Source organism: Saccopteryx leptura, chromosome 4 (assembly GCF_036850995.1).
Source record: "Saccopteryx leptura isolate mSacLep1 chromosome 4, mSacLep1_pri_phased_curated, whole genome shotgun sequence".
NCBI lineage: Eukaryota > Metazoa > Chordata > Mammalia > Chiroptera > Emballonuridae > Saccopteryx > Saccopteryx leptura.
The window spans coordinates 187,380,556-187,394,980 of record NC_089506.1 but is presented as its reverse complement, the minus strand read 5'-3'; the positions used below and the strand labels follow the sequence as shown (position 1 = coordinate 187,394,980).

At 47.1% G+C, this 14,425-nt stretch overlaps 1 protein-coding gene across 7 annotated transcripts; it reads right to left on the bottom strand.

The window, feature by feature from the left end:
• Positions 1–1,634: 1,634 nt before the first annotated feature.
• On the bottom strand, positions 1,635–14,115 carry ZSCAN25 (zinc finger and SCAN domain containing 25). 7 transcript variants are annotated; one of them, XM_066382173.1, is made up of 7 exons: positions 13,941–14,025; positions 11,816–11,904; positions 11,489–11,722; positions 10,333–10,534; positions 9,660–9,751; positions 7,324–7,450; positions 1,635–3,314 (listed from the first exon to the last, which is right to left on the bottom strand). In XM_066382173.1, the coding sequence occupies exons 2-7, from the start codon at positions 11,873–11,875 to the stop codon at positions 2,482–2,484; spliced, it is 1,548 nt and encodes a 515-aa protein (XP_066238270.1). In that variant the 5' UTR covers positions 11,876–11,904; positions 13,941–14,025; the 3' UTR covers positions 1,635–2,481. The 7 variants fall into 7 exon arrangements, 6 of the variants coding, with proteins under 6 accessions (XP_066238270.1, XP_066238268.1, XP_066238269.1 ...); XM_066382171.1 differs by having other exon boundaries at positions 11,489–11,904; XM_066382172.1 differs by having other exon boundaries at positions 11,489–11,904; positions 13,980–14,000.
• Between the last annotated feature and the right edge of the window lie 310 nt (positions 14,116–14,425).

Below are 14,425 nucleotides of genomic sequence, written 5' to 3'. Positions count from 1 at the left end.
TAATTCAGGTAAACAGAAAGACCATTGATGAGCAACTCCCAGCCTGTGGTGGCCCCAAGCTCTCACCCAGCTTTGGAATACAGCTCTCCTAGAGAAGGCCAAACTCAGGCCAGGTCAGCCCCCGTGAGGCTCAGGACAAGCCTTCCATTGGGTTTGGCTGCCAGATGGCCAGAGGCTTTGCCTGGCTTGTCTGAGAAGTGGGGGGAAAAACGAGCGATTTTGCATCTGAATCTCGATGTTGCTGAGAAGGAGCAGGAGCCCAGTGTCTCAGACAGGCGACATCTCAGATACATCCTGGTTAGTGCAGCCTCGTTGGCAGCTGAGGGGTCAGAAGGTCATTTGCTAAATCAAAATTAAATACCATGGCTATCTGCCAATAAGTGGATAAAATAATGAGTTCCAAAAAGGACTGAGTAGGCCCTTGCCGGTTGGCTCCGTGGTAGAGCGTCGGCCTGGCGTGCAGAAGTCCCGGGTTCGATTCCCGGCCAGGGCACATAGGAGAGGCGCCCATCTGCTTCTCCACCCCTCCCCCTCTCCTTCCTCTCTGTCTCTCTCTTCCCCTCCCGCAGCCAAGGCTCCATTGGAGCAAAGATGGCCCGGGCGCTGGGGATGGCTCCTTGGCCCCTGCCCCAGGCGCTGGAGTGGCTCTGGTGGCAACAGAGCAACGCCCCGGAGGGGCAGAGCATCGCCCCCTGGTGGGCAGAGCGTCGCCCCCTGGTGGGCGTGCCGGGTGGATCCCAGTCGGGTTGGGCGCATGCGGGAGTCTGTCTGACTGTCTCTCCCCGTTTTCAGCTTCAGGGGAAAAAAAAAAAAAGGACTGAGTAATGCAACTCTTTGTGTTGGTCATCACCATTTATCTTATTTACAATAGAAAGTGGGGAGGGGATCCCGGTAAAAGAATATTAAGAAGCATCATGAGACAAATCACATCTTGCAATTATGGTACAGTCAAGACTTACTCAGCAGCCAGTTCAGAGACACAGAACTACAACACTGCAGTGCAGTCCATGCAATTATGCAGTCTCCAGAATTTCAAACAGAAAGGAAACCCTTTAGTGATGGCAAAATAATGTAAGAAAGCTTAAACATAATTACAAATACTGCATCTTTTTTTAAAGAAATACATTTTTTTAAATGCCTACAAACATCTTTATTTTTCTAAATTGGCACTCATGCAAAAGACTGCTACCACATCATCTCCAGTTGGCATTCAGGACCCCCAGCGCCTCAGATGACAAGGATCTAGTTGCACTGAAGACAGAAATCAGTAACAGAGGTAGGTGGCAAATGCATTTCCGGGCAAGAAGCTGACAAGACCAAGGCACAGGCTCAGATCCCAGGTCCAGAGGGTTCACCTTGGGTTCCACCTTGGGTGGTTCTGAAGATCAAATACATTCACTAAAACGTTAAGCTCCACAAGGTCAGGGGTTTTCCCATTTTATTCACTGATGTCTCGAGCACCTACAAGAGTTCCTAACACAATGTTGGACCTCAATAAATAGATGTGAAGTTAATCAAGTGAGAACACAGAACAGCCTTTTATATACTGTAAAGTGCAATCAAATGTAGAGTATTAACACTAGTTCATTTTTTAGTTCATCTTTCACTTATTAAATGAGATCTTTATTCAGAACTGTTTTTTAAAATACGCTCATGTTTATTAAGTGATCAACAGCAAAATATTAATTTCCTAATAAATGTGTAGTCATTATAAAGGAATGGAATGGGGAAACTTTACAGACGAGGGTATAATGTTACAAAGGGGGATACACATAAAGTAAAATAAAGAAGGCTGCCTGAGAGATCCCACTGAGGGCAGGAAAGACCCAGCACCCACGCACGCAGGGCAGAATGAGTGAGCAAAGGCTATCTCCCCACACAGCACTGACCACAAACGTAACTTAGAACATGATAATTAATGGTTTTATGTGTGCGTCCAGTGCTAAAGCACAACCCCTGGGAGAACAAGGTCTCACCTGTCTCATTCACCACTGTACTCCAGTGCTAGGCATACAGTAGGTGCTCGATATGTATTTGTTTAATGGGAAAGAGAGTGGGGGGAGGCAGGGAGACAGAGTCTGTATCCTGGCAGGCAGGATGTAGACTCGGAAGAATCAGGTTCAAGCTGCCAATGCTGGACAAAATTTTGCCTTGACTTGCTCAGGTGGTGGATATGAACATCCCACTGAAGAAGAAAAACCTCAACAGAAACTAAAACTCAGAATATCGTTTCCCCAAAAGAAAGAAAAACTGTTAGCACCACTGGGGTAAGAGACGGGAAAAGCTGTGCTCTCTGGGAACTCAGAATGAACCAGGCCTTGCCCTCTTCCTCTTGAACAAGTAGAACACAAATGAGTCAAGGTGTCTTTCTGCACCCCACAACCCCTCAACGCCCCCTCTGGAGCCCCTCAGGGAGTCAAGATGAATCACGTCCTCCAGCACATTCCATTAGCAAACAAGACGCGTTTCTACAGGGCGCCCTCACTGCACAGGGACCTCCTGGCGATGCTGAGTCTTCTGGTGCCGGTTGAGGATGGACCGCTGGTTGAAGCTCCTCCCACAGGCCGGGCAGTGGTAGGGCTTCTCCCCGGTGTGGATCCTCTGGTGCCTGACCAGCCGCTCGGCTTTACTGAAACGCTTCCCGCACACCTGGCACCCGTACGGCTTCTCCCCGGTGTGGGCGCGCCGGTGCACGGCCAGGTTGGCATTCCTGCTGAAGCTCTTGCCGCACTCGCAGGTGTAGGGCTTCTCCCCGGTGTGCGTTCTCCGATGCACCTGGAGATGCTGCCTCCGGCTGAAGCTCTTCCAGCAGTCCCCACACTTGTAGGGCTTCTCCCCGGTGTGGCTCCGTTGGTGGACCTCCAGGTGGTGCCGCTGACTGAAGGTTTTCCAGCACTCGCTGCACACATAGGGCCTCTTTCCCAGGTGCGTTCTCTGGTGCTTCATGAGGTACTCCCTCAGAGTAAACCCTTTCCCACACTCAACGCAGCCATAAGACTTTTCTTCTTCGTGGGTTCGCTGGTGTCTGACAAGGTTTGAGCTCCGACTGAAGCCTTTCCCACACTCAGGGCACTGGAAAGGCTTCCAGAAGGAGCTGTGGGTCTTGAGGTCATTGGGCATAGACAGGATGCCATGCTGGGGAGGAGGCGGCCCTGCCATGTTTCCCACCGAGTTACCAAGCTCCTGCTCACAGGTTCTTCCAAGCTCAGGGTTCTGGAGAGCAGCTTCCCCAAACCTCTCTGCCGTCCCCTGAGCAAGCGCCCCCTTGAGGTCTGCCGGCTGTATTTTGACCTCCTTTTCCTTGCTCCCAATGCCTATAGGACGAAAACGATAGAGATTGATTCTGTAACAGCTATGAACGTAAATTTATGTTAGAACTAATTCCTTCCTTTTTCCTTTGACCAACAACCTCAATACGTTTTACTTTCTTTGACCCGATAGCCAGGCTTTCCTTCACTTCTTTCCATCTTTGTCATGAACTGAAACCTTCGTCCACCCCCACCAAATTCATAGGTTGAGCCCCAGTGTGATGCTATTAGGAGGTGGAGAGAAAACCAGAGCTCGGTCTCTCTGAACAAACAGAGGTCATGTGGCTGTGATCCCACATGATGGGATTAGTACCCTTATAAAAAAGAGGAAGAGACACAGCTCTCTCTCTCCCTCCTCCTCCCCTCTCTGCCATACAAGGACAAGTCAAGAAGATGGCTGTCTGCAAGCCAGGAAGAGGGCCCTCACCAGACAGTGAATCTGCTGGCACCTGGACTCCCCAGCTTCTACAACTGTGAGAAATAGGCTGGTCCGAAGGTAGTGAGTTATCTCAATTGATTGTTCAACTGTGAGAAATAAATATCTTTTGTTTAAATCAGTGGTTTTCAACCTTTTTACACTTGGGGACCAGTGAAAATAAAATTATCTCAGGGACCATAAGGTAGCAACCACCTTGAGCTTAAGTGACATGGACTAAGATCATTGGGTCTGTAATCCTCATACAACCCCAGGGCGGTTAACTCTTTCAAAGACCAGCATGAAATTTCTGACAGACCAGCAGTTGAAAAACACTGGTTTAAATAACCCAGTCTTTAGTATGCTGTTGTAACAGTCTGAGCTATGACAAATTCCACGCTCTTTTACAAAATAGTTTATCAAATCTTAGTGTCTTCCCACTTAACCTTCTAATTCAGATTCCTATTTCCTTCAAAATCTAACTCAATGAGTTCCCTAAAATCACACCCTGATTATTCTCACCTTGGCTCTCTTCAGCACATGTGTATTCAATTAGCACTTTGTTTATCCTGCACTTACTTATATATGACCTTGTTGTCAATGCTAGTTAAAGGTTTGGATATCCAGACTTTCTCGGTCATGAAAAACCTACTACAGCCATGGTGAGCTCTTGCAGTTCCCCTTTCGTCCTTTCACTGGCTCAGCTCACTGTCCCTACTCACACTGTTCCCTGCACCTAGCCCTGTTTTATTAATCTGGGTATCCTGGGAGCCTGGCCCTAGATCTGACTCAGGGCAGATGCTTAGTGACTGCTGGATGAACAAATGAGCCCAGTCTGTCACTGACTTTCTTACAGCAGACCGCCTCCAGTGTGGGTCTCTATCAGGACTGAAATGCCCGTGAACGCTGCTGAACTGCCTTGCCCTTCTAGCTGTCCTTCTTAACATCCCTCCTACACGCCCTCTAAATTAATAGAACAAATGTTTATAGAGGAACAAGAGGAAGAAGAGAAAAAAGATGAGAAAAGGTAATAGGAATCAAAGAAGGCGAGTGGTGTTTAAATGAGAAAGAGTCCTTTCAGGAGAGATCATTAAAAGATAAAAAGACAGACATTACATGCTTCTTGATTTGATAAAAATAGGAGGGACACAGATATCATCTCTGATGTATTCTTTTCTTTCATAAACTTTACATGAAAGTAGAAGTGTACAAGACATAAATATAGAACTCAAAGAATTTTCATAATGAACACAACCCTGTTAACAGTATCCAGTGCAAGAAACATTACCGCCTGACCTGCGGTTGCACCGTGGATAGTGTTGACCTAGAAAGCTGAGGTCACTGGTTCGAAACCCTGGGCTTGCCTGGTCAAGGCATATATGGGAGTTGATGCTTCCTTCTCCTCCCCCTTCTCTCTTCCTTTCTCTTTCTCTTTCTCCTCTCTAAAATAAATAAAATCTTTAAAAAAAACCTTACCAGCCCCCAGAAATTCCCCGCCCATACCTTCCTATGACTACCCTCAGGGTAACATGCCATCCACACTTTTATCACCATCAGGTACACCTGCCTGTTCTTGAACTTGACATGATTGATTCACACATTGTTTCTGGCTTCTGCTCAAGAGTATTACGCTGTGACAGTAACCCATTATCATGGTGTGTAGCTGTAGTTGCACTACATTCTTTTTCACTGGTGCTTAGTACTACACTGTAAGAATATATTCCAACCTATTTACTAATTTCACCAAGGTTCATTTGTGTAGTTTCCAGTTTTGAGGTGTGATGAAAGTAAAATGAAAACTAAATGCAATGTATGAACCTTAACTGGACCCCGAGGAAATGTAAATATGTGCTACTACTGCATATTAGGGAATTTATGTTATTTTCTCAGGCCTATTCTACACAGCCATCACTGCAAGAGCTACAACTACTTGGGAATGAGTCTCAGGAAGACCTGAAGGTTGGGACAGCTAGTCGAGTGTGTGCCTGGAAAACAGACCTTCACTCAAAAAGCCTCCACATAAACACGTAGGGAAGTGCTTGGGTTGTTCTGAAACATCGTGTAAAAGAGGACACACATACAGCCAGACTTCAGAACAGTCAGAGTGGCCTCGGGGAACAAGAGGGCAGAGTCCTTCTCCCAGAGTCGCATCACCCGATGGGGATGCAGCCACCTCCACCGGGCACACGCTGCACGAAGCCCCACGCGGTGCAGCTCTCTCTGAGGGTTTCCACATCCTCTGCCATCGAGTAATCTTAGCCTCTTTCTCATGGCGTGACAACCCTGTACTAGACCTGGGTCTCCTGAGCCCCTTCCACTAGTGCCCCTCACACTACCACATAATGAACATTATTACAGGTATAGGGGATCTTCATCAGACTGTTAAGATCACAGAGACAAGCTCCTTTATTTTTAACTCTTCACAGTGACTACTAGAGTGCTGGTCACATAGTAAATGCCAAATAAATATTTTTGGGCAAATAAATGAATGTAATGACTCATAAAAGAATCACTTAATATACAACTAATAAAAATATCTAACACTACCCTGCTTGCCAAATGTTTAGATTTATTATCTCATTAAATCCTCACAATACCAAAAAGACAGTGTTCTATGAATTTCCCCATTTTATGACTGAGAAAGCTGAGACCTGAAAAGGTCAAGTGAGATGCCCAAGGCCACAGCAAGTGGTGGAGCCAGCCCGGATTCTCTCATGCCCTGAAGAAGTGCAGTAATACTCTTGCTCATCTCTCAAAACATATCAAGATGAAAAAAGGCCAAGTAGGGTCAGGATGGATGAGTGATCAGTACACAACTTACAAAGAAGTTATTAAAAGGAAAAAGGGAGAACTAGACAAAACAAAGGAGAGGGCCAAAGGGCCAACCATGGTTCTCTTCCTGTCTCCACTGCATCCCCATTCAGCCGACGGGGATTTCCCCACTCCTCTTCCCCCTGGAAGTCCTCAAACCCCTGCAGTGCCCTCTGCTGGCTTTCCCAGCAGGGCCTTCACCCTGCTACCCCTCCTCCTGTGAGCTCTTTTCCTGTGCACAGTGGCCAAGTACTCCCAGCTCCCACCTCAGGTAAAGCTCAGCCAACACGTGAGACAGGCCGAACCGAGGCTCTGCTTGCCCTGTGACACAGGCGCACAGCCCCTCCTGTCTCTACGATCCTACCATGCATTCTCACGCCCTTCTCTGGACCCTCTGCATGCTCTGAAGGTCATGTACACTAGTCCTCCCCAACACAAAGCTGCTAATGTGGGGCCTACTGCAGGGAGTGCTCAATAAATACGTGCTGAAAGAACGAGATCCATCTTTTGCTGCTTTCTTCTTGATCTCAAGCCCTCGCTACCCTTTAATCATGTGCATAAATTAGGTGCTCAGGGAACCCTAATGACCAGTCTGTCTCATCAAAGCCAGAATAACTCCTGTTTTCCTGGCCCTTGCCTGCTCCTCTCCATGGTCTTTCTCTGGTCCTGTTTACTCATCTGTCATAAATACCCTTCCTTTGTCAGTAGCACCAGGCTCTGAAATCTGGGGCAAGGTTGTAGCTTCCAAAATGCCTCAGTTTCTTACCTGTGGGATAGAAACAGTCTTACCTGGAGGTGAGACCCCACAGTCCTGTGGTCCCACGTATTCCCCAAAGCAGTCTGTCTGGGCTGGGGACACATGCCTCCACTCCTCCTCTGGGAAGGCAAGGGCCATATCTTTAAATGGTCCCAACCCCTGAAACAACAGAAGACTACTATGGATAAAGAAATAATCCCATGTTGAGGGGAACACAGGGGTGGGGGGGGATGTATTCGGTGGGACACTTGAATCTATATAAACACAATAAATTTAAATCAATAAAGAGAAATAATCCCAAAGTAGGAGCAATCCAAAAGCAGAGAGACCACAGGAGACAATACTCTAGGAAAGAGCAGAGCAAGAAGATGGAAGTAATGAACTTGTTTGAGCCACTTATTTTTGGGTCTTGGCTGCAAATGCTTCATTTGTAACTAATAAACACAGCATCTAATTTCCACTTTCCAACCACCTCCACTCAATCCTTAAGCTTGATCGAACCTGAGAGCTGCTCTTTATCCCCTCAGCCTGAACTGACTTTCCCTCAGAGATAAGTAAACATTTGGGCAAGCCCTGTCTTAACAGTACCATGTTAAAATAAATGCATTGTTGGCCCTGACCAGCTGGCTTAGCACGGGTCCCCAAACTTTTTACACAGGGGGCCAGTTCACTGTCTCTCAGACCGTTGGAGGGCTGGACTATAAAAAAAACTATGAACAAATCCCTATGCACACTGCACATATCTTATTTTAAAGTAAAAAAACAAAACGGGAACAAATAAAATATTTAAAATAAAGAACAAGTAAATTTAAATCAACAAACTGACCAGTATTTCAATGGGAACTATGGGCCTGCTTTTGGCTAATGAGATGGTCAATGTCCGGTTCCATATTTGTCACTGCTAGCCATAACAAGTGATATGACACGCTTCCGGAGCCATGACACCTGCATCCCGCATCACCGGAAGTAGTACTGTACGTGAGCGACGCCACGCTTTGCGGCACCGCCATATACAGTACCCCAGGAGCACAGGATGCATCCTGTGCTCCTCTCACTGACCACCAATGAAAGAGGTGCCCCTTCCGGAAGTGCAGCGGGGCCGCATGTGGCCCGCAGGACATAGTTTGGGGACCTCTGGGATAGAGCATTGGCCCACAGTATGGACATCATGGGTTTGATTCCCGGTCAGGGCACACAAGAGAAGCATCTACTTCTCCATCCCTCCCTCTCCCCCTTCTCTTCCTTTCTCCTCTTGCAGCCAGCTGCTCAACTGGTTCAAGCGTTGACCCCAAGTGCTAAGGATAGCTCAGCTGGTTCAAGCATCAGCCTCAGGTGCTAATAGCAGCTCAGTTGATTCGAGTATCAACCCCAGATGGGGGTGGCTGGGTGCATCCTAATCAAGGTGCATGCAAGAGTCTGTCTATTTCCCCTCCTCTCATTAAAAAAAAAAAAATTTAAATAAATAAAATAAATACATTGTCATTCACAACACCATGAAAAATTATTACGGTAAACGAAGAGGTCTAAATTAAAACATGCTGCTGTCATTCTGCATTTTCTGCAAACCCCATCCAAAGAAAAGAGAAACAGTGAATGACACAGGCATCAAACCTTGCTCAGTACTGCTTTAGCTAGATCACACCGGACTCACTTTTTTCCTGCCAAATGACATTTCTCCTTCTACAATGAACTCTTCACTTTAAGACTTGTCCCTTTTAGAAAGGTGCCATACTGGAAATCCCCTCTGCCTAGTAATCTCATGGAAGAGACTTACACTGGTAAGGGTTTCCCATCTTTGCTCCAGTCACCCCTCTCAGGGAAGGCTGAGAAGTGCAAATAAGGCAAAACTCCTCGTGTGACCAGAGTAAGGGCCAGACAGACCGCTCTGCTTAGCACTCCTGAGAGCTCCCAATCCTACGTCAGCTACACTCCTGCTGACATGGGGGAGGGGAGGTCCAGAGGAGGAGCAGCAGCAGAAGTGTCCACAAAAGCTATCCACAAAGGGTTATCGATCTCCAGGACAACCACCACAGCCTCGATCAAATCTATGGGGTTTCTATCAACAATGTCCTCCTCCTCACTCTTAAAACAATGCTGGATCAATATAAATAAATAAATAAATAAGTAAGTAAGTAAGTAAAACCTCAGAGTAATACAAACAAGTGAATTGAGCCTTATGCCTGGACCCTACGGCATAGGCTCAATTCAAATTAACTGAGGATGGTAAAGTAGAGAGAACAAAGCCCATCAGAACAAGACAGAGTAATTCCACTTTGTGGATGGAGCCCTGTTGTACAGAGAAATCGGGGGAAGTGAACCTCTTTCAAAGCAACATCATGATCACTGGAAGGCCAGAGGCACAGCTCACCTGGGACCCAGCCATAAGGAACCCAACTGCCATCTCTTGGTCTCTGGTGTTCACTGCAGGGAGGCCAGGACCAGCCTGAAGAACTGGCAGAGCTGAGCAGGGAGAACAAAAGCAGAAGCAGGATTAGTGCTACCTCACAGTTACCTTATTCCAAGGTATCCACCATCTGACACACAGAACCCAGGAACCAAAAGAAGACTCCAGACAGATAGGGGTTGGGTGCACTCTGCCCTGTTCTCACCTGGGAAGATGGTCCCAATCCAATCCACCCCGTCCCTTCGGGGCTATGCTTGCTCCCTCCTCTGGAAACAATTCCCCTTCAGATTCAGTAACAATAAAGTCACACATGACTCTTAGAGATATGGTCGGTCTGACTACTTAATAGTATCTCTACATGTCAGCTGCATATTTCCTGAGTTTCTAAAAGGGATGTGCGGAAAAGGAGACAAACGATAAGAGAGCATGATCCCCAATATCCCATGCAGAAATCAAAGAGTCAACGTACAGTAAACAATTTCACTTCGTCCGTTTCCTACTGACATCAAGAAAGTAGCCAGAAAAACTCAAGAGTTGCATCTTGAAGGTAATCAATTGCTGGGTTTGTAAAGGACAGGGAGACAGGACACAAAACATCATTTCCTGTGCCCTTATATCCTTACTGTCAGCATCTTACCCTGCTCCTGGAAGGCCTGTGTCCCAACACCAGCGTCCTGATTGAGCTGCTCCTCGGTGCCTTGATCTAGGCCTTGAACTCCTTCCCCATGGGGGATCCCCCACTCAGGCTTGACCTCCACTGGCCCCAGGTGGACACCTGGTTCCCAAGAGCCTCTGCAAAGTGCTGTCTTCTCCTGCTCTCCCTGAACATGGCATGGAACCTAAGAACAGACCCCAAAACCTATTTAGAATGAGGCTGGTTATGAAGACAGTTGAATTAAAACCTAAAAAGGAAAGCCAAGAAAAGAGCCATCTCAGCTTTGGGGGAGAGGAAGGACAAGCTGGCTCAGCTTTTTGCCAGGACATCCGTGAGAAGGTGAAAATGAAGCGAAACTCCTTTTCGGGCTCTGAGCAACTTTTATGTATCCATAACATTGTATAAGGGTCCCTTCTGCATGCTTCAGTACAGATCAAATTCCACAATGATTAACATCATGGAGACCCTAAACATCGTCCTGCTACTAGAAAAAAAATTCCCAGTTACAGATACCACAGTAAAAAATATAATACAAAGCCTAGACTCTGCAATGAATTAGCTAGTGAGAAAAAGTTGTGCTCTTCTTTCCCAGCCAACAATCAGGTGACTGTATCAGAAAGTGTCAGAGACACGGCCAGAGTCCCAAGGACACATCTGCAATACACTTACTAGGTGTTACTTGGTGTCACCAGAATACCACCACAGATTCGCTATGTGAGCCACTTGAGCCAACATCCCAGATGTGGAAACAGCACCACTACAGACAACTCTTCTTAGTGAGAATATTCACCAAGTGACTTCTCTGCACTCTCACACGCAGCTCTGCCCAAAGAGGAATGAGTCTAGGAGGAACCTTGAAATCCATCACAACTTTCTTGAGCCTGAGGCTCAGAAGGAACATATGGTAAGGCTTCTGCACTAAGGACCAAAAAAGAAGCCCTGGAAATGGCGCTTTTTTTTTTTTTTTTTTTTTTTGCTGAAAACTCCACTGCCCCCGCCCCCCAGTACCTCTGGGAGTATAGGAGCATTGAGAGATTCTGTACCTCATCCAGTCCCGTGCTTCCTCAAACCTTTCCATTTTTTAAATCTCCCCTCACCATACGAACAAAACAAGACCCGAGACCGCCTTCTCACCCACCGCCTTGGCCTCCAGCGCTCTCTCTGTGAAGTCCTCCACCATGGCCACCAGGGCCCTGCCACTCTCCAGGCCATGGTCCCGCATCCAGGCATAGAACTCCCGGGGCAAGATGGTCAGGAACTGCTCCAGCACCAGCAGCTCCAGGATCTGCTCCTTGGTGTGCAGCTCAGGCCTCAGCCACTGGCGACAGAGCTCCTGGAGTTCCCTGAGGGCTTCCTGGGGACCAGCTGCCTCCTGGTAGCGGAACTGCCGAAACCTCAGCCGAAAAGTCTCGGGACTAGCGTCCTCTCTTCCCCTGCCCCATGGCAACTCTTTCTCCAATTTTACCACAGGAACACCCATCTGCCGCTGACGATCTTCGGCCATCCCTGGACGCTCTTTAAGCATCTTCACTCTCCACCCAGAAAACTGAGGGTCTGTTGGGAAGACCAGACAGACAATGACCATACATGAGGCACAGATCAGTCCTTCCCAGCTGTCTCTGCACCAGTAAACATTCAGCTGGAGAACACAGCAATTACCTTCTGTGAGACACTTTCAAAAGACTAAACATATACCTTGAAAACCCTGTCAATTAAATTCATCATTTGCTGACCATGTAGTATGAACAGAGAGTAAATATAAAAGGTATAGGGTTTAGCTCATACCCACAAATACCTTGGAATCACATTAGGGAGATAACACTACAACCAGAAAATAATGTAAGCTGAGTGATAATCAGGTCAGTCAGCTGGGCCCACTCTTTCGAAATGAAAGGAAATAAGCATTAAACACATATGTGAGGCCCACAGTATATAGAAATAGAGAAGACGGAATAGGTGCTTGTCCTTTGAAACTGATATACATGTACCAATCACCAGACAGAAAATAAACAAACCTAAGCAAATAAATTAAAATTACAAATGGGGATAAGTTCTAGAAAGAAAATAAGTAGGGTTCTCTCTTACTGGGGGACAAACTACAAGAAGGATATTCTGAAGAGATGACACTTAGATTGAGACCTGAAGAAGGAGCCAGTCATTCAAAGAGCACTCCAGGTAAAAGCTTTGAGCCAGAAACTACTCTGCATGTCGGAAAACAAGCCAAAGTACAGTGTGGCTTCAGCAGAGTGAGTTAGGGACACAGCTACACAGAAAGTGGTAGCAGAGGTGGCAGAAACCAAATCATTCAGGGCTTGGGCCACAGTAAGAATTATGAGCTTTACTCTTATTTCTTGTTTTGGTGGGGAGCTACATGTTCTACAAAGGTCACTTTGCCTGCAGTGTGTCAAGAACAGATTAGAGGGGAAAAGAAGGGAAGTATCTCTTACTGTGATCCAAGCAGGAGATGATAGGACTTAGACCAGGATTGTGGCAAAGAAAGAGACAAAGTCAAGACATATTTTGGAAGTAAACCCAACAGACTTGCTGGTGGCTTGGGTGTGTGTTCAACCTAAAGACAACAGAGCAATACATACATATATCATTATTATAACTGATTGAAAGATTTCTAACTTGTGTAGGTTTTACCATTTAGAAACCATGTGAACACATATTCTAATTTAATACTTACAACAATGTATGGTGCGTACTACATTCCCTACTTCCCCTACTTTTCAGATGAAGAAACTGAAAGTGTAAGAGGAGAGATGGCTGGCCAAGGTCAGCATCCCAAAGTATGTGGTTTAGAAGAAAAACATGGGAAGCTAAGAGAGAAAGGTAAATGTTGGTTCAAGTACTCCTGATTAAGAAGTCTTGTACTAGACTGGAGAATGAGTGCTGTTTAAGTCCACTTATGCTGGGGAGACACACCTGGGAATCAGAAGCAGGTGAGGGGCTCAGCTTTTAGGGATAGGCAAGATCACTCTAATGAAGCAGACAACGAGTAACTGGCAGAAAGTCCCTCCGAAGCTTCTGCTTAATATTCTATCAGGTGTTTATGTATCCACCTACCCTTCTTAACCCTATTTTATATTTTCAGTCTATTTACTTTCCTTCTTGCATCAACTGAGATTGATTTTTTCATGACTTGCTAACTATTGCATTTATCCCACTACAGCGCAAATGTTTACCACCATGCGTCTACCAGATTCCCTGAAGGCAAGAAAAATCCTCACTCATCTTTTATTTCTGACACATTACAAATAGAAGATGTCCCATAGCTATTCATTAAATAAATATCCTACAGGTTGCTCTAGAATAGCTACTTTCATTTTTCAGTTTCGCTTTGGTTCAAGGTCTCGGGTTCACAGACCACCCTGCATTATTAGGCCAATCCTGGCCGGGCAGGATCAGCCTCGCTCCTATCTGAGCCTACCGCGGGCGCCCTACCCCCCGGGACCCGGCCCGCCAGACCTCGGTGTCGTGGTAAGCAGCTCCAAAGAACACGCCTACCCCCGCCGCCGCCGCCGCCGAGGCTCGGAGCTGCACCACAGGCCGACCCCAGTGCCCCGACCACCGTCACCCCACCGTACCTCGTGGTTCCAACCCGGCTCTCACCCAACACCCCGCACCTGCGACAGGATCCCCAGTGCCCTCCGCGGAACGGAAGTGGGCTAAGGACGCTGTCAGACAGGTGCGTAAGGAAAGAGCCCTTTCCGTTTCCTCTCTAGGACTTTTGGAGGTCCGGGCGTCTCGATGATCTCTCATCCCCGGGGACCGTTCCGGAGCGCGCGCGGGACCACAAAGAAGGTCTTTCCCCAGCTAACTGCTTTCCTCGAGGTTCTCGGTCGCCAGACCCTTTTGCGCCTCCTTGCCTTTGCACCTGCTTTCCCTCTGTAAGAAGGATTCTCCAGACATACACCGGGCACGCAGCCTCCCTCTAGGGGCTTTACAATCCAGTAGGTCAACAGGTGTTTATTCCGCGAGTCCGGATACTTTGTGCCAGGCGCAGGGGCCGAGGGTGACCGAGGGAAGCACTGAATAGTATAAATTCATGTAAGAGGGGCCTTGGTCGTTG

What these genes read in the sequence shown, in the direction of transcription:
- ZSCAN25 (XM_066382171.1), bottom strand. Translation starts at nt 11,875, where the DNA reads ATGCTTAAAGAGCGTCCAGGGATGGCCGAAGATCGTCAGCGGCAGATG. An exon ending in GAGCGCTGGAGGCCAAGGCG is followed by an intron (nt 10,535 to 11,488) that starts GTGGGTGAGAAG and finishes GTCTGTTCTTAG; the next exon opens with GTTCCATGCCATGTTCAGGG. An exon ending in ACAGGCCTTCCAGGAGCAGG is followed by an intron (nt 9,752 to 10,332) that starts GTAAGATGCTGA and finishes CTCCCTGCTCAG; the next exon opens with CTCTGCCAGTTCTTCAGGCT.